Source organism: Microtus pennsylvanicus, chromosome 11 (genome assembly GCF_037038515.1).
Source record: "Microtus pennsylvanicus isolate mMicPen1 chromosome 11, mMicPen1.hap1, whole genome shotgun sequence".
Taxonomy (NCBI): domain Eukaryota; kingdom Metazoa; phylum Chordata; class Mammalia; order Rodentia; family Cricetidae; genus Microtus; species Microtus pennsylvanicus.
The window spans coordinates 89,330,756-89,352,722 of NC_134589.1; the positions used below are offsets into that span (position 1 = coordinate 89,330,756).

Genomic DNA, 21,967 nt, shown 5'->3' on the forward strand with positions numbered 1-21,967 from the left:
TGCTCCACAGCAGTCTGCGGCACCCGTGAAAAACAAGACACACCTACGCAGTATGTGGGGGCAAAGGGGTTTTGTTTGGTTTTGTTGTTTTGAGACAGTCTCATGTAGGCCAGTGTAGCCTCAAAACTTACTAAGGATTTGAGGCTGACCTTAAATTCTTTTTTTTTTTTGACCTTAAATTCTTGATCCTCCCTGTATCCACCTTCCAAGTGCTATTATCGCAGGTAGGTACCACCACAGTCAGCTGAAGCAAAAGCTGTGTGCCTGTGACACATTTATTTCAAACCACCATCCTTAAGCAGGAGAATCCCATAGGCCTGTCTATCAAAAAAATGTTATCTAAAAAGACCAGCAATTTTCTATCCCCAGCCACCCCAACCTGCCCCCCCACTCCTACCATGCGCACAGGAGAGAATACAAACCACACTTGGGACGCTGAGGATGTGGCTCATAGATCAACATGGTTACTGTGTTGTTCATGCCTAGCACGCATGAAGAACCACATTAAACTAAATATAGTGTCACATGCCTGTCACCCCAGGTGAGTTGTCACCCTACTTGAGAGGCAGGGGCAGGAAGATCAGAAGTTCAAGATCATCCTCAGCTGCACAGAGGTCAGCGTGAAACCTTGCCACAAAAACTAAAAGTGAAATAAAATAAAAACAAAGAAACAAAAGTCCACATACTTTGGGTACTGCAATCACAGAGGTGAATATGGTGCCTCCTCAAAGATCTGACAGGAAACAGCACTGACTCACTACATCCCAAAGACCCAGCGTGGGAGTTTCCTGGGACAGTAGAAGCCCTATCCTTTTCCCCACAGGCCTTGTCTATGCTTCAGGGGATCCAGGGCAAGTAAGTCACAATCTTTTCTGTTTCCTAGACTTATGTTCTCTCTTACTAACCTTTAAAGTGCACCTAAGAAAGCAGAAAGGGCCTGCAGAGGTGACTCATTGGTTAAGAGCACTGGCTGCTCTTCCTGAGGATCCATGTTCAATTCCCAGCACCCACATGGCTGCTCACAACTGTAGTAACTCCAGTTCCAGGGGATTTGACACTCTCACACAAACATTCATGCAAGCAAAACATCTTTAATAAAATAAATTTTAAAAAAAGAAAGGCAAAGCGGTTGCTCACAATGTAGACCTGACAGTCCTCCCAGACACAGAGAAAGAGCAAACACAGGGGGAAGGACTGGCCTTTCACCCAGGCCTGAAGGAGTGTCAGTCATGGCAGCCCCAGCTGGCACTGTCACCTGAGAAAGAATGTGCCCAGGCTGTACTGTCCCCAAGTAGGCATGGGCTAAGGAATCAGGCTTAGGACAACGAAGGGATCTGCCTTCCTCTCAGAGCCTCTCACTGGGAACAATGTAACCCGTGGACATCTCACTGGGAACAATGTAACCCGTGGACATCTCACTGGGAACAATGTAACCCGTGGACATGCCTCGGCCATCTTCTGACTCCTTTACCAGCCACAGCTGCCGCTGGGCTGAAATCTCTAAGTCAGAGACAGGCAGTACAACCCGCTCTTCACTACCCAAAAGCATTCACTACATGGAAGAGAAGGGCACCAGATTTCTCAGAGGCACAAACATCTGGGTCAACAGGAGGGTAGAGCTCTGGCCAGGCCTTCTGCCCAGAATGACTGGTGAGCCCTTACCTGGAGTCACCATCCTGGTCATCAACATGTTCACCCGTATTGTTGACAGCGTATCTGCTGCGTGGTTTATCTGAGTGAGGGCAAAAGAAGAAAGGCTAAGAAAGTAGGATCTCTCCACACACAGGATTGTGGGGCTATTAAAACCCATGGCTTCTACTGTCTACACAATTTTTTTTTTTACAAAAATAAATTTTTATTAAAAGCCGTAAAGTCTGAGCAGGAAGACAGTACAAAGAATGTAAACAAGGTACACATCACTACATTCAGCTCAGCCCGATCGAATGCTGAAAAACAAGTCTAAATGCTCTATTGCCCTTGCTAGCAAGATACATTAATTCTATTTTACAAAGACAACATATTCTAGTTTTCCAGGAAAAAATAGTTTATCGAAGTCGATCCCAATGCCAAATGCTGGCATCATCACAGACAGCTATGAGGATGCTGCTATCCCTGCTAAAGCTGGTTTGTCGGATCGCAGCCCCACACTTATGGTGATTCAGTGTCGTACACTTGGCTTTATGAGGATCTTCTACTTCTAATGTCTACACAATTATTATTCAGCTACAAAGAGGAACAAACTCATACATCCTGAAAACAGTAGGTTGAATGAAATAAGTCTGATACACAATGCCAAACATTACTTAATATGAAAACTCTATAATAAGCAAATTCACAGGGATACAAAGGCAACTGGACGTTAGCAAGGGCTGGAAACAAGGGAAAATGAACTATTACTTATTACAGAACTTCACTTTAAATGATGAAACATTTGGAAATGCATAATGGTGACAGTTTCACGATGGAAAGAATGTAGCTAATGCTACTGAAATCACGTACTTAACGTGGTTTAAATGGCAAGACTTGCATTATAATAAAAACGTTCAGGGTTAGGGATGCATGTAGCTCAGTGATAGCGCTTAATCAGCATGCGAGACCAGGGCCCATCTGGAGAACAGAAAAGATTGTAAGAAGGTTTCCAAGAAGTGATGACAATGTGAGAAAATGGCTTTGCTGCTCTTTGGAAGAGGGGACTGAGACAGGATCTTACTATGCAGCCAGGGTCAGCTTCAATCTCTATACAGCTAAGGCTGGACTTGAACTCCTAAACTAGCTCCTAAATTTTGAATATTACAGTGTTGGGATTACAGATGTGGGCTGTCATGCCCAGCTATGGCCCTTAATTTTCTTACATAAAAATTTATATAAACATAATTATATGCATGGGGAATATACATTTAAACATCCTAAATGTGAAATGGTGATTAGATAGGAAAGAGAAAAGAATTTTTAAAAGTAAATACCATAGCCTTCATACAATACACATAAACAATTCTTTACTAGAACACTTTGGTTTAAAAACTTGGTTTAAAACCCATATGATAAATCAGGGATGATGACGCATGCCTTTAATACCAGCACTTAGGAGGCAGAGACAGGCAGATCTCTGAGTAAAGGCCAGCCTGGGCTACAGAGCGAGTTCTAGGACAGCCAGAGCTGTTACACAGTGAAACCCTCTCTCAAAAACTAACCCCAGGGGCTAAGGAGACATCTCTGTGGGCAGCGCCTGTTATGCAAGTGTGAAATGGCAGCATGTGTTCATAGCTTTATGTTAGGGATGCAGACAGGTGAACTGCAGGGCTCCAGTCAAGCCAAGACATTAATCTCCAGATTCAGTGTGATCCTGTTAAGAAAATAAACTAAGAAGGGATTGGGAAAGACATCCCAATGTCAACCTCTGCCCTCTACAGATGCCAAAGTATGAACACATATGCACATATACACACACATGTATATATAAATATATATAATTATATATAAATTAAAAACAGGCAGGTGGAATGTGTCTTTCTTCTCTCTCTCTTTTCCCTTTCAAGACACGGTTTCTCTATGTAACATCTCTTGCTGTCCTGGAACTCGCTTTTATAGACCAGGCTGGCCTCAAACTCACTTGAGACCCACCTGCCTCTGCCTCCTAAATCCTGGGATTAAAGGCATGTGCCACCACGTCTGGTTTGAATATGCCTTTCTCTGATATCAATTTTTAGGAGGCAGAGGCAGAAAGAGCTCCATGCGTCTGAAGCCAATCTGATTTACACACTGAGTTCTAGGCTAAACAAAATATAGAGAGACATTGTCTCAAAAATAAAAATAATAAAAACAACAAATAGAGGCTGGAGAAACGGTTTAGCTGTTAAGAGTACTGACTGCTTAGGACTTATCTTAGATTCCGAGCACCTATAAAGTGGCTCACAACTGTCTGTAACTCCAGTTCTAGGTGATGAACTCTCCGGCCACATGAGCACTGCACACATGTGGTACACAAGCACACGTGCAAGCAAAAAGCCCAGACACATAAAATAAAATAAATACATTTTTAAAATAAAAATAAATAAATAGAGCAGGGTGACGGCGGTGAGTATCTTTAATCCCAGCACTCAGGAGGCAGAAGAAGGCAGATCTCTGAGCCTGAAGCCAGTCTAGTCTACAGAGGGAGTTCCAGGACAGTCAGGGCTATACAGAGAAATCATGTCTCAAAGAATATACATACATACATATGTATACATATACATATATATATATATGGAGAGAGAGAGGGAGAGAGAAGAAAGGGACTCTAAAGAGAGTCATATACTAGTAAGGGAGAGAAGAATGAACAGAATAGTTAGGATGCAGTTCAATGTTGAAACACTTACAAGGCCCTGGGTTCCATGTCACCACTGAAAGAAAAATAGGGTGAAAGAATAGAAAATATGCTATTTTATTGAATGGGAATATCCAACAGAAAGGTTTTTTTTTCCTCCCCTATTAATCAGAACATTTCAAAAGGCTACTTCTGCTCTTTGATCTCAGAGGCAGAAACAAGAGGTTGAAAGTACTGTCAGTGTTTGCAAACATTGTTACACAGATATTGTGCTGCCTTCTGAGGCCTACCACCTCAAGAAGTTAGCCTGTGGCGAACATGCCTACCCTACCAAGCACAAGTGAAAGTCTAGAGTGTCAAGACTAAGAGACAAAACATAGACAGTACTGGGCAAAGGAACCAGCCAGGCATGGTGGCTTGTGCTTTTACTCCACCACTTGGAAGGCAGAGGTAGGCATATCTCTCTTGAGGCCAGCCTGATGTACATAGCGCTTCTGGGCCAGGAAGAAGTCCCTGTGTCAAAAAAAAAAAAAAATACAAAGTATCTATTGCAGATTCAGGATTGAATTTTGTGAAGGAGCAACATCTCAACCCAAGAAGGGGCTATGGCAGCATCTGGCTTACACTACGAATTTCAACTGTCATATAATAATGTTCTAGCTCTAAAAACTAAGGGGGAAGAAAGCTGCCTCTACTTCTACCTCCAACAAAACACCAACCATTTGAAGGTAGAGGCTAACACAATTGATACTAAAGTTTCTGGTGAAAAATAGTCAAAATTTCCCAGGATAATACTGAAGCAGAAAAGGCAGTATCTGTAGTAAACAGAAAACAAAACGGTGAGAGACTCACATGTAAAGAGGCCATTAAAGAGAGAAGAAAGGGGTAGGAATGTAGTCAGTTGGTACGGTACTTGCTTAGCATGTACGAAGCCCTAGGACCATATAAAAGCAAGTTATGGTACATTCCTGTAATCACAGCACTCCGGAAGTGAGAGCTGGCGGTCAGCCTTGGATGCATGGAGGTCACCCTCAGCTACATGAGACTTTGTATCAAAGAATAAAATGAAAAAATAAACACTGGAATTTAGCGTATGGTAGAGGTGAGGTGAATTACTCAATAAGATGATATAGCCATATGGAAAATTGAATTATGTTGGTTTTTTTAGGGCCAACATCCAAGGAAATCCAGCAACCATATGGCCACATCCTGGCCTGTCTCCGTTTCCCTTCCATAGGGATCTAGAGACAAGCAAGCAGCATACGCTTAACTCTCAGCAAGTGCCCAAACTCTTAACAGCTCTTAGGAGCCTCTACCTTAGATCAAGATAAATAAATTTTAAGACCAAGAGTGGTGGTTCACACCTTTAATCCCAGCATTCAGGAGGCAGAAGTAGGAGGATCTCTATAAATTCAAGACCAGTCTGGTCTAACTCCAGGCAGTCAGGGATACACAGCAGGACCCTATCTTAAGTAAGGAAATGAATTCATTTTAAAGCAAGACAATAAATGTCCTAAAGAAAAACTCAGGAGCGCTTTCTCCTATTAATAATCTTGAAATGCAAAAATAATTTTGTGGGCGGTGGTATCGCATACAATCCCAGCACTCGGGAGGCAGAGGCAGGCGGATCTCTGTGAGTTCGAGGTCAGCCTGGTCTACAGAGCTAGTTCCAGGATAGGCTCCAGAGCTAGAGAAACCCTGTCTCAAAAAATTCAAAATAATAATAATAATAATCTTGAAATTCTCACTTGCAAACCTAGCACCCTAGAACCAGAGAGAAAGGGTGCACAGTAAATTCCAAGCCAGCCTGGAATACAGAGTTAAGCCCTGACTCGAAACAAACTGACATCACCCTCCTCCAGCAGAGCAGAAGGCCTTAGAGATAGCAAAACTCAGAAACCACAAGGGACTAGATTGAAAACCTGACTCTGTAAAAATCAAAATTCTGGAAAACTACACTGAAAAAGTAAACTAGCTACTTACTGTGATTATTTAAAAAAAAAAAAATTTCCTTTTTGTGTTTCTGAGACAGGATCTTACCTTGTAGCTCTGACTAATCAGAGCCTCACTATATAGATCAAGCTGGCCTGGGACTCAGAGATATCGGCCATCTCTGCATCTCCAGCGCTGAAATTCATGGCATGCACCACCACTCCTGATGCAAAAGTCTTACTTTGCTTTGTTTTGTTTTTCAAGACAAGGTTTCTCTATGTAGTCCTGGCTGTTCTGGAACTCACTCTGTAGACGAGACTGCCTCGAACTCATAGAGATCCGCCTGCCTCTGCCTGCCAAGTGCTGGAATTAAAGGCATGCACCACCACAGCCCAGCAAAATTCTTACGTTTAACTCAAATATATAAATAACTTAAGTCTATAAGGAAAAACTAAGTATTCAAGAGGAAATCAGGCATGGGATATGAATTATCTGAAAAGTAAATTCAAATGGCTCTGAAAAAAGGAAAACATGCTTGTTCTCAATAAGACAAACGCACAATAAAACTATCAGATACAGGAAGGCGGTGGAGGTGCATGCCTTTAATCCCAGCATTCATGAGATAGAGGCAGGAGGATCTCTGTGAGTTTGAAGTCAACCTGATCTACAGAATGAGTTCCAGGCCAGTCAGAGCTAAGCAGAGAAACCCCGTCTCTAAAAACCAAACCAAAACCAACACTATCAGATGCAGCTGACTAAGAGACTGAAAATGAACCTGTTTAGGACATGGCCATTAGCCCTCAGACTCAACCATGTGACTCGAGACTTGCTCACACAGATAGTCTACAAAAGAATAACATCCAGAAAGGACATGCACAGTTTGAGGGGGCTTTCCTGCTGCTGGTGGTGGTAGTGGGCATGGTGTGCCACCTAAAAGCACAGGCGGAGGCCAGAACAAACTGTGAAGTGTCTTCCTTTATTGGCATCTTACTGCCTTGAGATGGGGTCTCTCACTGAATCAGAACATGACCCTGCAGGCTAGGCTGGCTGGCCAGGGAGCTCTCGGGATCAGCCCATTTCTCAATGGCGACATTACAGGCATCACAGCCATGCCAGGCTTTTTATATCGATGCTGGGGGTTCAAAGTGACATCCTCATTCTTGGAGAGCAAGTGTTCTTACCCACTGAACCACCTGCCCAGCCCCCAAAAGACTGAAAAAACTGTAACGGAGGACCAGATGAACAATTCATAGACTGCTCATCTCGAGGACTCCGCTGCAGTCATTAAAGAACAAGGCCTCTACAAAGGTTGATCCTGTGTTCAAGATACAAAGTACAAATAAAAATGAAGAGTGTAGCTTCACTTCTACTTAGAACATACTGTGTGCTTATGCTTGTTTCCCAGAAGGTTCTGGAGAATGGTAAAGTTGGTACCCCCTTTAGGGGCTATGGGAGGGGGTCCTGAGAGCATACCAACTTTGTTGTTGTAGTTTAGCACCTCTGTATCATATTACCAAGTTTTAAGAATAACATCCACCCAGAGGAAGCCTACATTGTCATACAGAGGTGCACTACCACTAAGGATGTGTTCAACAGATGGAAGCAGATTCAAGGCAGAGGACACACAAAAACAAGCGTCCTGCGATTTGCTGGGGGTTTCAGGGAGCGACGCAGTATTTCATTGTTCGGTGGGTTCCCTTTTGGAGTTTATGTGCAGGGAAGGTGATTATCAAAACGGTGAGCGGTTGTCCCCGCAGTAAGTAAGGAGCAGAGCTCAAGGGCAACTTAAGACCTTACAATGATTTATATTTTTCATATTTATATTAATTATTATTATTTTTTTTTTTTTTTTTTTGGTTTTCGAGACAGGGTTTCTCTGTGGCTTTGGAGCCTGTCCTGGAACTAGCTCTGTAGACCAGGCTGGTCTCGAACTCACAGAGATCCGCCTGCCTCTGCCTCCCGAGTGCTGGGATTAAAGGCGTGCGCCACCACCGCCCGGCTATATTAATTATTATAAAATAATAAATTCGTGTTTGTGTGTAAAATCTTGTGTCTTTGTTTCTATTCGGAGAAAAGGTTGGCCTTGAACTCATGGCAATACTCCCGCCTCGGCCTCCTGAGAGCTGGGATTACACGTGTGCACCACTGCTAGCGCCTGCAATTCTTACGTATTTATAAACTGTTTCATAGGCTGGAGACTCCGGAGTCGTGCCGTGGCCCTTTTCCTCCTCCTCCTCGGCACGGTGCCCTGCCGTGCGGGCAGGGCGGGTGGCCGCCGGGCGCCACTTACTTGTCTGGGACGCGGGGTGCTCCTGGCTCCTCTGGAAGGGGTACCTGAAGAGCAGTTTATTGCCCCTGCTGCCCGAGCTCACCAGGATCACGCTGATGGGGCTGGTGTTGTCCCCCATGCTGCGGGGGCCGGGGGGGGGCCTGAGGTGAACACTGAGGGTAGGAGCCGGAGCCAGGCACCGGCCCCGCACCGACACGGAGGAAGCCGGCGCCACAGCCGGGACCCAAACGCGCGCGCGTCCTCACTCTCGCGAGACTTTCCCGGTGCCGGGGAAAAGAGCCGGAGAATACCATCAGTCAGGGCCTCTGCGCAGGCGTGGACGGCCGGAAGCGCAGGCTTCTCTGAGCTGCTTGGGTTCTCCATATAAGTGTCTGTAGTAGAATAAACCTCAAACTACTGTATCTCTCTCTGGATGGCTGGGGGGAAGTGGGATTTTTGAAGGATGGATTGATTTATGAAAAGGAGTTGGGTTTTATGTTTTCTCTATGTCAATTTCTATATTGTACAAATAATTTATTATTCCTTATTTCCTACTGGGTATTGAAACCAACCAGTAAGCTACATTCCTAGCTCTTCATTTTTTTCTTTAGAATTTTAATATTATTTTAAGGCAGGGTCTCCCAAAGTTGTCCATGTAACCCAGGCTGTCCTTGAACTTGGGATCCTATTGCCTCAGACTCCCAAACAGCGGAGATTTCAGGTCTATTTCATGACACATGGTTATTTGAATCTTTTGCAATAATACTATAAGTGTGTATTTTTCAAACTTATAAACAAAATTTAAATATATGTAAAAAAAAAAAAAAAGAAGTGTCTGTAGTTCATACGCTTGATTTGACCAGAGCGTATAAACTTAAAAGTACAAGAAGGAACCGGGTCTATGCAGAGAAGCTGTCTCGAAAAAACAAACAAACAAATACATACATACATTATATATATATATATATATATATATATATATATATAGAGAGAGAGAGAGAGAGAGAGAGAGAGAGATAGAGAGAGAGAGAGAGAGAGAGAGAGAGAGAGAGAGAGAGAGAGAGAGAGAGAGGTCGGGCTCATATCAGTCTGGGTATCACATAACAAAGATGCATTCGTTTATTTTATTTGTTTTCTAAAATTTATTAAGACAAAAAGTACTCTTATTACATTTTTTTCAACTATTACTCAGAGAGAAGATATCTGATTATTTGCCAGTGTCTGAGAATTGCGCTTACTTTTGCCCTTTGATGGTTTGGATGTGTGGTGTGAAAGGGATGTTTTTGCTCGCTTTGCAAGCCTTTATTCCAGTCTTGTTGAATTGTCTGTTACTGAGGTCTCCCACGTTACCCACCAGGGGTCCCTAGAATGGAAGTTAGGAGTCAGGAGTAGGAAGGGGCAGTGAGGTTGGGAGGGAAGCAGATGGGAATATGGGACTGGGTTCCTGGGGACGGTTAAAAGACAGTCGTGGGACCTTCCCACCAAGACAGCAAGAGTGACTAGGTGTCCAGGCGCTTGGGCCAGGAAGGGCTGTGGTCCAGGCTTTCCTCCGTTAGCCAGGGCCCTGGGACTCCAATGGTCATCTCTGGGACAGGAAGGGCCTTAATGAAAGAGCCCAGGGTTTCCACTGTTACTACCTTAGGTCCCGCTTTTCCCAGCAACTTTCACGGGAGCTTTCGTGGTTTACTCTTCTATGTAAATACTAGTGACAGCCAGGCTTAGTGGTGGAGACCTGTGTTTCTAGCTACAAGGGAGACCAATGTAGGGGGAAAGTTAAAGCCAGCCTGGGCAACTCAGAGAAACCTTCTGGAGGACAGAGAAGGCTGCAGGTGTTGCTTAGTAGTTAGCACGTGGCCATCACGCACCAAGCCCTGGGCTCAATCTTTTCTACCACCGCTAACTCTAAAATAGCGGTGGAAATAACTGGTGCTGAGTGCAGGGAAAGGACCAGACCACTGCAGCAGTCTGGTGTACTTCCTTCCCAGGCGGCCTCACCCAGCGCTGACAGCAGGAAGAGGAGAGCCCAGGACCACCTCGGGCATCATCTCAAGGTGCAGCATCTCACACACACACACACACCCCACACACACACCCCGCCAACATCATTGCTAAGAAACCCCATCTGCTATTACAGAAATCGAAACTATGGTCACACTGTGGTCTGTGGATCCATGAACACCACTGTGGACCCCGGTTCTCTCACCAGGAGTAGGACTGGAAAGTGTTCAGTGAAGCACCAGGGCCAGCCTACACTCTGCAGGGCATGGCCTCAGACTCCGCTGAGTTAAGTCCCATAGAAGTGAGTCCTCATTTTTTTTAAAAAAATGTGATTTGGTCTTTGGCCTGCATGTCTGTGTGAGGGAGTTGGAACCAATGGAACTTGAATTAGAGACAGTTGTGAGCTGCCATGTGTGTGGGTGCTGGGAATTGAACTTGGGTCTTCTGTTAGAATGACCAATGGTAAGCCATCCCTCCAGTCCCCGTGAGCCCTCATTTCAAATTTAAGCAATGTGCTTTCATAACCTCCTTTATAGAAGAAGTAGACTTTTGGAAACTCGAACTTTGGAACCTTACTCCCCAGCCCCCAGGGTCTCCCTTGTGCCGAGTAGGAGGCCATAGGGATGCCAGGCCTTATCAATCCTGTCACTTGGTCAGCCAGGGGGCTGGGTGGGGCTCACAGACACTATCTGGGAGCCACCTTTTCGACTGGGTGTTCCTGCCTCTCCAAGAAAGAGCCACTTGCCCAGAATTGCAAAAGGATAGTTTTAAATGCCAGTCCTGAATTCCTCTCACTAGAGGCGACCCTTCATCGCACTGAAGTGGAAATTAAGCCTATTCCATCATAGAGGTTTAAACAATGAAACTGAACTCACAAGGCTAATTTACCCTCCCAACACGGTCACCTTTCTTGGGGGCTTCTACAGATCCCCCAGCCTTCTATTTGATTGACCCGACAGACATCTCAGCCCAGTTACTCAAGCTCGGGATGTACCTGGAGCTTGCAATCTTGACGGCAGATCAGCAGCTTCAGCATCCTGGACTCTGCACAGGTCTGGGTTCTTTGTGTTCACAGGTGGAGAAACCAAGACTGGCTTTTCCCCAGGCAGCACCCCAGCCTACACCACCATACAGCTGGTTCCCTCCTCCGCTGGAACCATAGGCACATTTAAATCCCTCTGAGCTTCTATTTCCTTACCTTAAAAACCCCAGTGATGATAGAACTGCCCTTACAGAGAGAGTTTGGTGTGAAGAACTTGGAAAGCACTTGATAAATGTCACTGATCTTAGGTCACACAAAAGCAATCCAGTACAAACCTGCTGCCAAATACATACGATAGCATTGGGAAGCTTTAAAAAAAATGTGCTTAGAATCTCTCTTTTTTTATGATTTATTTATTTTTATATGCATTGGTGTTTTGCCTGTGAGGGTGCCAGACACCTGGAACTGGAGTTATAAGCAGTTGTGAGCTACCACGTGGGTGCTGGGAGTTGAACTCAGGCCCTCTGGAAGAGAAGCCAGTGCTTTTAACCCCTGAGCCATCTCTCCAACCCGCTTAGAATCTCTCTTAATCCTGATATTTGGACATGCTTTTATTCTTTTTTATTTGTCTGTTTTGTTTTGAAACAGGGTCTCTACATAGTTCTGGTTGTCCTGGAATTCACTGAGTAGATCAGGCTGGCCAGTTAAACTCAGGGAGATCTGCCTCCTGAGTGCTGGGATTAACAGTGTGTGCCAAACTCAACTACTCTTTATTTACTTTTATTTTATGTATTTTATAGTCTGATTTGCTTTGATACCTGAGAATCAGAACTTCAAGGCTGGCTGGAGAGATGGCTCAGCGATTAAGAGCATTGACCGATCTTCCAGAGGACCCGGGTTCAATTCCCAGCACAAACATGGCAGCTCACAATTGTCTACAACTCAAGTTCCAGTGGCTCCAACACCCTCACACAGTTACGCAGTTCACACATCAATGCATAAAAAAATAAAAAAATAAAAAAATAATTCAAGACCGTCCTTGGATATATAGTAAGTTTGAGGCCAGTTCTAGACACACAAAACACTGCCTGCCCAAAAACAAAAATAAAAGTGAGTGAATAAAAAAATAACATAGGCAGCAAGGCATGGTGGACAGCTCAGCAACCCCAGCATCCCAGAGGTCAGGGCGGCACAGCTCAGCAACCCCAGCATCCCAGAGGTCGAGGGGGCACATCTCGGCAACCCCAGCACCCCAGAGGTCGAGGGGGCACATCTCAGCAACCCCAGCACCGCAGAGGTCGAGGGGACACATCTCAGCAACCCCAGCATCCCAGCGGTCAGGGCGGCACATCTTAACAACCCTAGCATCCCAGCAGTCAGGGAGGTACATCTCAGCAACCTCAGCATCCCAGCGGTCAAAGCAGGAAGTGATGATTTTGGCTTCATAATGAGTTCTGAGCTAGTCTGGAGTAGACAGTGAGGATTTGTCTCAAAAAATAAAAATAAAATAAATTAAAAAGCCAGGCTGGGTAGTATCATGCCTATAACACTCAGAGGCAAAGACAGGAGGATCGCTGCAAGTTCAGCACCATTATGAGCTGCATAGCAAGTTCCCGGGGAGTCAGGTTTATATAGCAAGACCTCAACTCAAAAAGCCAGGGGGAAAAAAAAAATCAAACCACAGAAACAGGGTCAGTGAGATAGCTTCGTAGGTCAAGGACTTGCTACCATGTCTGACAACCTGAGCTCAATCCCAGGGAGCAGCATGGTGGAAGGAGCCAGTACCCACAAGCTGTCCTCTGATCTCACACATGTCGTGCAACAATACCCCTCCCCCAAAAAACAGTAAATAAGATAGAATTTATTTTTTAAATATAAAAATCAAAATAAGACATTTTAAAAGTAGTAGCATTTAATAGTCAGTACCATTTTGTGCATTCATGATAGTGTATGTCCATCACCCCTCTCTAGTGCTATAATATTGTCATCACCCCAAAAAAGAATCTTCCTATAAGCACCCATTTCCTCTCCCCCCTCCCCAGGCCTGATAACTATAATCTACTCTGTATGGATCTGCCTGTTCCAGACAGTTGCTGGACGAGGAATCACAAGGCATAACTTTGTGAATCTGTTCCTCTCACTTTTGATGATGTTTCCAAATTTTATCCATGTTACCATGTGTATCATCACTTCATTTTTATGGCTGAACAGTGTCTCATTGAATGGAAATATCATAATTATAATTTGTTTGTCATACATTGATGGGTAAGTAAGGTGTTTCCGGCCTCAGGGTATATCAGATAGAAATATGTGGCATTCGTCAACAAGTCATCAAATTCACAAATTTACTTCATCAAAATTACAAACTTATGGCTAGTCAGTGGTGGCGCAATTTTAATACCAGCACTTGGGAAGCAGAGGCAGGCAGATCTCTGTGAGTTCAAGGCCAGCCTGGTCTACAAATCAAGTTTCAGGACAGTAAGGACTACACAGAGAAACCCTGTCTTGAAAAACTTTAAAAAAAAAATTACACAAATTTTCCCCTTCTTCTTCTTCTTGGAGACAAGCTCTCTGTCCTGGAACACACTATAGAGCTCAGTCTGACCTCAGACTCAAAACAATCCTCCTGCTTCAGCCTCTACAATGCTTGGTGTTACAACTGTGTGCAACCACCCATGGTTTAAGATGAGGAACATGTCATCATTGCTCATCAGAATGAGGTAGGGCTGGAGATGTATCTCAGTGCAGAGCACCCACCCGGCATGGGCAAGGCCTGAAGCTTGATGTGCGGTTCTAGGAAGAGTGCTACAAACTACAGAGCAGAGGGGAGATAAAATGCATGCAAAACTGACGAAGAAAATATATCCATATGTATTTTCCGATATATAATCCATATGTAATTTCATATACTTTCCAAATTCTGACACATCAGTGAGACCAGCATAACAGAAAAATGAGCATCAGGATACTTGAGAAAGAGGAAATCCCACAGCCAGTGAAGGTGTGAAAAGGCTCAACCTCACTCACTACCAGGAAACCCACAAGAGAAATCACTGCACTCCTGACTAGAAAGCCTAAATCAAAGGAAACTAGAATACCAACAGTGCTGGCTATTTGGGAGGGAAATGCACATCACCAGGGGAAATATAAATTGATCAGTTATTTGGAAGAGTCCCGTGTTCCTTTCATAACTTTGGAAGTCCATGCGCCAGAGCTGGGGTGTAGCTCAGTTGACAGAGCACTTGCCTAGCACGCAGGAAGTCCTGGGTTCAAACCCCAGCACCACGTAAACTGGGTGTGGTAGCATGTGCCTGTGATCCCAGCACTCAGGAGATAATTCAGAGGTCATCCATGGCTACCTAGAAAGTTTGAGGCTAGGATACGTGAGATCCTGTCAGAGTTGTCGTGGAGAAATCAGGGAGGGAGGAAAAGGAGCATTTGGGTTGTTTCTACTTCAGATTATCATCAATAATAATGTTATGAAGGCCCTGACTGGAGATCAGCAGTTGGTTATGCTACAGCTGTTGGTTTAAGGGAGGCCTAATGAGCTGTCTTCTTATGGGTTGTTGACTGTTCTAAACTCAAAAGAGGCCTAATCTCAGCACTCGGGAGGCAGAGGCAGATGGATCTCTGTGAGTTCAAAGCCAGCCTGGTCTACAGAGCAAGTTATAGGACAGTTAGGGCTGTTACACAGAGAAACCTTGTCTCAGAAAGAAAAAAAAAACTATCCAAAGAATGACTATCATGTTTGAATGAAACAACTCACAGTTCACAAAAATAAAAAGTGAAGCTGTTGCTATGAACATACTTCCCACTGTTACTTTAGACATATGCTTCCTTTCTCTTGCGTGTATATGCAGTAATGGAACAGTAAGACCATATGGCAACACTACCTTTAACTTGTATTTTTGTTTGTTTGTTTGTTTGTTTTTCAAGCAGGATCTCTCTATGTTGCCCAGGCTGCCCTGGAACTCCCTTTGTAGATCAGGTTGGCCTTAAAGTAGCAGGGATCTTTCTGCTTCTGCCTCCCGAGTGCTGAATTAAAGGCATGCGCAGCCACCAGCCAGCTGCCTTAACTCTTTGAGAAACTGCTTTCCAGTGTGCACTGTCCTATTGCTCCCTGTTCCATTTTATCAAGATTCCAACTTCTTTAAATCTGCACGAGCATTTTTATTTTCTATATTTTTGCTTGTTTGTTTGTTTTCAAGACAGGATTTCTCTGTGTAGCCCTGGCTATCCTAGAACTCTCTCTTGTAGACCAGGTTGGCCTCGAATTCACAGAGATCTGGGATTAAAGGCATGCGCCATCACTTCCCAGTTTAAATTATAGTATCTATCTATTTTTTTGATTTATGTTTTTTTGAGGCAGGGTTTCTGTGGGTAGCCTTGACTGTCCTGGAACTTGCTCTGTAGACCAGGCTGACCTGGAACTCTTCAGAGATCTGCTTATCTCTGACCTCCTGAGTTGTGGGACTAAAATCCTGTGCCACCACACTGGCTTTATTTTGTCGTTTTAATTATGGCTGTTCTAGTAGCTATGAAGCGGTGCCTCTACAATGTTTGTTTGTCTGCTTGTTTTTGATACAATGTCGCACACTGTAGTTCAGGCTAGCTTGAAGAACTCACTATGTAGCCCAGCCTCAAATTTTGGTTTTGCTTTAGCTTTGGTATACGAACTAAACTCATGACCTGTTCATGCTAAACTAAGTATGGGCTCTATTACTGAGCTATACCCGAGTTCCTTAGTTTAGACAAGTTCTTTCTTAGATATATGATTGTCAAATATTGTTTTACCAGGCATGTGACACGCATCTGTAATCCCAGCACTTGGGAAATGGAGGGAGGAGGATCACAAACCAGCATAAACTACATACAAGTTCCTCTCTCTCAAAAAAAAAAAAAATAGCTTGGTAGTGATGGCACACACCTTTAGTCCCAGCACTTGGGAGGCAGAGGCAGGCAGACCACTGAGTTTGAGGCCAGCCTGGTCTACAGAGCAAGTTCCAGGGCTACACAGAGAAACTCTGTCTTGAATAATCAAAAAATTAAAGTTAAATTTTAAAAAACTAAAAATCAATTAGTAAATAAAAATTATTTTTCTCACCAGGCGGTGGTGGCGCATGCCTTTAATCCCTGCACTTGGGAGGCAGAGGCAGGAGGGGCTCTGTGAGTTTGAGGCCAGCCTGGTCTACAAGAGCTAGTTCCAGGACAGCTAGGACTGTTACACAGAGAAACCCTGTCTCAAAAAACCAAAAAAAAAAAAAAATTATTTTTCTCAATCTGTAGGATATTATCAAACTTTAAGACTTACTTAAAGCTGTAGTAATCAAGGCAACACATTGTGGTTAAACATAGACATGTAAATCAATGGGACAGAATAGAGTCCTAAAACTGTCTTATAAAAATATGACTAGCTGGCCGGGCGGCGGTGGCGCACGCCTTTAATCCCAGCATTTGGGAGGCAGAGGCAGGCAGATCTCTGTGAGTTCGAGACCAGCCTGGTCTACAAGAGCTAGTTCCAGGACAGGCTCCAAAACCACAGAGAAACCCTGTCTCGAAAAAAAAAAAAAATGACTAGCCGGGCGGTGTTGGTGCACGCCTTTAATCCCAGCACTCGGGAGGCAGAGGCGGGCGGATCTCTGTGAGTTCAAGGCCAGCCTCTTCTACTAGAGTTAGTTCCAGGACACGTTCCAAAGCTAAAGAGAAACCTTGTCTCAAACACACACACACACACACACACACACACACACACACACACACAAAGACTAAGTTGGGCCATCAAGATGACTCGCTGGGTAAAGGCACTTGCCACCAAGCCTGAGGACCTGAGTTCCATCCCTAGGATCCAGATGGTAGAAGACAAGAACTGGCTCTCAAAGTTGTCCTCTGGCCTCCAGCCTTGGCCCTTGCACACCCAATAAGTAAATGAAAAGTAATGAAAATACAGTTAATTAATGCTTATACTCTGTCTCAGCTGAGATGCCGAGAAGTGAGAGCTAATTAGCATGGGGTGGGGATACAAGCCTGAGGGTTGGATCCAGAGCTTTGCACAAGCTAGGCAAGCACACATCCCCAGCCTAGCCAGTCAAGCTTTTACTAATCAGTGTGAGAAGTGAATTTAATAGAGGGCTTAGAGGCTTTGTGACAGGTAACTGTGGAGCAGATGTCCATGATCAAAAATATTAGCATAGCCCTAACATATCCAACCACAAACAAAATTTCTTTAAAAATGAATCACCAATACAAACATAAAACAAACTATGAAACTTTTAGAAGAAAATGTAGATAAAAACCTTTGTGTTTTGTAGTTAGGTAGTGAATTCTTAAGAATTCTTTCTTAATCTGGGAGTGATAGCCCACATCTTTGATCCCAGCACTGGGGAGGTAGAGGTAGGTGTGTCTCTGTGAGCCTGGCCTCCATAGCAAGTTCTAGGTCAGCCAAAGCTACACAGTGAGACTCTTGTCTCAAAAAGAAAAAAAATCTAATAGAAGGTATTTGCAAACAACTGTACCCAGATCATACAGAATGCCCGTAAGCCACCAGTAAGAGAATAGCCCAGTTTAAAAGGGGACAAAGTACTTAGGCAAAGAGGCTACCAAAGATAGCATATGGATAATGAATAGTCTCATGGCGTGATCTTCCACATCACTGGCCACCGGAGAAATACAGCCCTCAGCCACAATGCTACATCCCTATTTACTGTCAAAACAGCTAAAATTCAAAATCTTTGGCAAAGATACTCATCGGAATACGGGACAGCAAAGACGCTCATGAAAAGCTTGGCCTTCCTTATGAGGCTAAATCTGCCCTCTGCATATGCCAGCAATTCTACTCCTAGGTATAGATATCTACAGACACGGAGATAGAGAAATAGAAGGCTGTGTTCATGCGAGCCTTCTCCATGCATGGTCAACGTGTCTGTTTGTAATAACCCCACACTAGAATCCGCAAGAGTCCTTCAGGGACTGCAAGGGTAAACGGCTGCATAGTCACATCCTAAAATGAGATGTAGCCAACTGCTGATACTGTAGATGAATCCACAGGATAGTAGACATGGTGAAAGAAGCCCGCCGTAAAAGATACAATGCTGTATGACCCCAGCCACACACATTTTTGAAAATGATGGATTAACAAGAGGATGATGAAACAGCAAATGGGTGACCGTGGTGTTTTCTGGGATGACGGGCTATTCTATATCCTGATTGTGACTAGGATACATAAGCCTATATATGTGCCAGTTCAGAGGACAATGAACAAATCGACTTCACTGCATGTTAAGTTAAGCTAAAAGAATCGTGCGCTTCATTTTAAAAAAAAATATGTGTTTCTCCATAGGGCTATGGTGCAAATTATTGATTTTATTTATTTATTTATTTATTTATTTTTTTATTTTGGCTAACCTGTCACTTCCCGGTGGGAACAGACTTCCATACTCTTCCCTCAGTGCCAAGTGAGAGGGACTCCTGCTTCCTTGGCGGAAACTCAAGAGTCACAGAAACTAAGTAGCAGAGATGGCACAGACAATTTTGTGATTCTGAAATGAGGAAAGGCAGTGTAGCTCTGGACACAGAGATGACCTCCTGACATGGCTGGGCCCCTATCTCTCCTGCATTCAGTGCAGGACTGTGACCAGCACCCCACCTCCCTTAGACCAAGGGGAATGGGCAGGAGCGATAGCTCTAGACCCCCTCAGTCCTACCAGGCCCTGATTCCCATTGCTGGTCATTGTGTCTGATAACAAGCCGCACCCTACAAGCCCCCTCCCCTCTACCAACCAGTGGCCATAGCCTGTCAGGGCCCCTGACTTTGTATATATAAGAGGACACTGGGGACAAGCAGCATCAGGCCAGCTCTGAGTGCATTCAGCTCCAGCACAGCCTCCAGCCCTCACCACCACCGCCATGTCTCTGATGAAGAACGAGCGAGCTATCATCATGTCCATGTGGGACAAGATGGCTTCGCAGGCTGAGGCCATCGGCACTGAGACTCTGGAGAGGTAAGTCCAGGCACGGTGGCTTGAGTCACCGAGTCAGAAGCCAGGGGTCAGCAGGAAGGGAGTGACAAGGAGAAGTTGGTGGGGAGAAGCCGCTGAGAAGAGGCCATGAGGAGGAAGACAGGGTGATGAAGGGGACGGAGAGAGCGGTGCTTGTAAGGAGGGGGTCCAGGAGGACGGATGAGCCGCTAGAGGAGGTGAACTGGCAGTCATGGTCCTCGCCAAGTCCTCCATGTGGCTCCACAAGTCTTTATTGAATGAGTAGGAACGGATGAATGAGCGAGGGACAGTCAGTGAGCAGGTGCAGTGGGGCCTGGGGCAACAGGAAATGGTAATATCTACTTTGGGCTACTTTTTTAAAAGAGTTATTTATTATTATTATTTATTATTATTATTGTGTTGCGTGCATGCCTGCCTGCCTGCCTGTGAGAACAGGTGCCACTGGAAGCCAGAGGCATGAGATTCCCTTGCACCTTAGTTACTGGAGGTTATAAGTTCTCTTCAAGGGGAGTCAGTGCTCTCAACCGCTGAGCCATCTCTCTAGACCTGGCTTTTGTTTTGTGTTTTGCACTATTCAATGTGCTTTTTTTGCATTTAATTTCTTTATTTAAATATATAATTTATTTTTATTTTGTGTTCATTAGTGTTTTGCTTGCAAGTATATGAGTGTAAGGGTGTCAAAAGCCCTGGAACTGTAGTTATAGGCAGTTGTGAGCTACCATAAGGGTGTTGAGAATTGAACCTGGGTCCTCTGGAAAATCAGTCAGTGCTCTTAACTGCTGAGCCATCTCTCCAGCTGCTAATTTCATTTCTTTGAACACTGCGGTAAAATACTGTTTTGTTTTGTTTTTCTGTCTGGTAAGTCTTTAGGACCCCTTAAATTTTGAGCTCAAGGCAAGAAGAGTCGTCCACCTAACGACCACCCCCAAAACTAATGCTTTCTCCCGACCCCCAGGCTCTTCTGCAGCTACCCCCAGACGAAGACCTACTTCCCGCACTTCGACCTGCACCACGGGTCCCAGCAGCTGCGTGCCCACGGCTCCAAGATCTTGGCCGCCATAGGCGACGCGGTTAAGAACATCGACAACCTCTCCGGTGCTCTGACCAAGCTGAGTGAGCTGCACGCCTACATCCTGCGTGTGGACCCGGTCAACTTTAAGGTGGGTTTGTGAGAATGGAAGGGGACCTCAGGAGGGAAGGACACAAGGGAGGAAAGCAAGCAGCGTCTCCGCTGCACTGTGCACTGAACCTCCCTTTTGCCTCCGCAGCTCCTGTCCCACTGTCTGCTGGTCACCCTGGCCGCACACTTCCCCGCCGACTTCACCGCTGAGGTCCATGAAGCCTGGGACAAGTTCATGTCTATCCTGTCTTCCGTCCTGACTGAGAAGTACCGCTAAGCGCCACCGTCATGCCTCCCAGACGGGCTACGACCCCTCTCCTACCCTTCAATGAACCCCCCCCCAGGTCTTTCCCGTAGCCCCCAATAAATGGTTGAAGACGGAAATAACTGGTCCTGTGTTCTCAGTCTTGGAGGAAAATGGGGATGGGGACACTATAGTATACACGGGGGCTTCTAAGGAACATTGTGGATCCTAATGCCACACACGGCCTGGAGGACATTCCTAGGGTGGTTGGGGGAGGGTCTTGCGCTTGAGAACCCCCAGAGTCACAGCGCGCAAGAAGCAGAGCATCCCGGGGCCAGTTTATGCAGGCCCTCGGTCAGACGCACAGCTGGGCTTCTCCTCGCCTTCCTAAACCGCTGCGCACAGAGTGGTGGGTAGGTGTCAGGAATTCCCCAAAGTCTGACATCACAGCTCCCGCCACCCCAGCAGCTGGGGGAGGGGGTGTCCCTGTCCTTAAAGAAGCAGAGGACTTCCTGGCCAGATTCTTTTTGGCTCCCTCCTAACAAGAGCAGTAACTCCCTTTCATAGGAGTAAATTACAGGTTCTGCGAGTTTGAAACAAAGGTACAGACAGACACAGGAGTGAGCCGAGCCAGAAGCCCATCCGCAGGCTTCGCTCGCTCTGGGCTTGTTTCTGTGGATAGGCAAAGAGGGTCTGCGTTTCTGCTGAGCTTAGCGGATCAGGGTCAGCTGGGTAGGGAGGCTCTGATGAAGAGACGGGGCTCGTGATCCCCTGAGCACCCTACGTCTGTGCCAAACTCAGCACCCAGGAGTGTGGTCACATTACAGCTCACTTTGCGCCACTCGAGTGGCGGGGGTTTCCACAGCCTCTAGTAAGCAGCTCAGGTCCGGCCCACACAGGTCTTTGGTTAGATCTTATCCCTCCGCTTTACCATGTCAGGGATGTGGGGCACAGGGCTCACCTGAGGTTTCCCCGGGGTGCTGAACAGTGCTGTGGTTAGTGGGAACCACTTGGGTTGCCCTGTGTGCTCAGGACCTGCTGAGGCCGGCTATTCACGTGGTACCCCAACACCAAGATTTCCCCACAACTAAATGCCTGTCAGATGGGTGCTAAGTCTCAGGCTGT

General features: G+C 45.3%; 2 protein-coding genes across 6 annotated transcripts in view; one reads left to right on the forward strand and one right to left on the reverse strand.

The window, feature by feature from the left end:
- The window catches only part of Nprl3 (NPR3 like, GATOR1 complex subunit), a 39,883-nt gene extending 31,109 nt beyond the window's left edge, over positions 1-8,774 (reverse strand). For 3 of the 4 annotated variants that reach the window (XM_075941400.1, XM_075941401.1, XM_075941399.1), the window contains exons 1-2: positions 8,526-8,774; positions 1,663-1,732 (exon numbers count right to left, since the gene is read on the reverse strand). In XM_075941400.1, the coding sequence (XP_075797515.1) occupies positions 1,663-1,732; positions 8,526-8,643 (188 nt within the window). In that variant the 5' untranslated portion in view covers positions 8,644-8,774. The remainder of the gene's footprint in view (positions 1-1,662; positions 1,733-8,525) is intronic. The other variant, XM_075941403.1, reaches the window with a different exon arrangement.
- A 10,612-nt stretch (positions 8,775-19,386) lies between these two features.
- On the forward strand, positions 19,387-20,875 carry LOC142859505 (hemoglobin subunit zeta). 2 transcript variants are annotated; one of them, XM_075989669.1, is made up of 3 exons: positions 19,387-19,481; positions 20,434-20,638; positions 20,747-20,875. In XM_075989669.1, exons 1-3 carry the CDS (start codon positions 19,387-19,389, stop codon positions 20,873-20,875), a joined length of 429 nt encoding a protein of 142 aa, XP_075845784.1. The 2 variants fall into 2 exon arrangements, with proteins under 2 accessions (XP_075845784.1, XP_075845785.1); XM_075989670.1 differs by lacking the exon at positions 19,387-19,481 and adding an exon at positions 19,711-19,724.
- Positions 20,876-21,967: the final 1,092 nt, after the last annotated feature.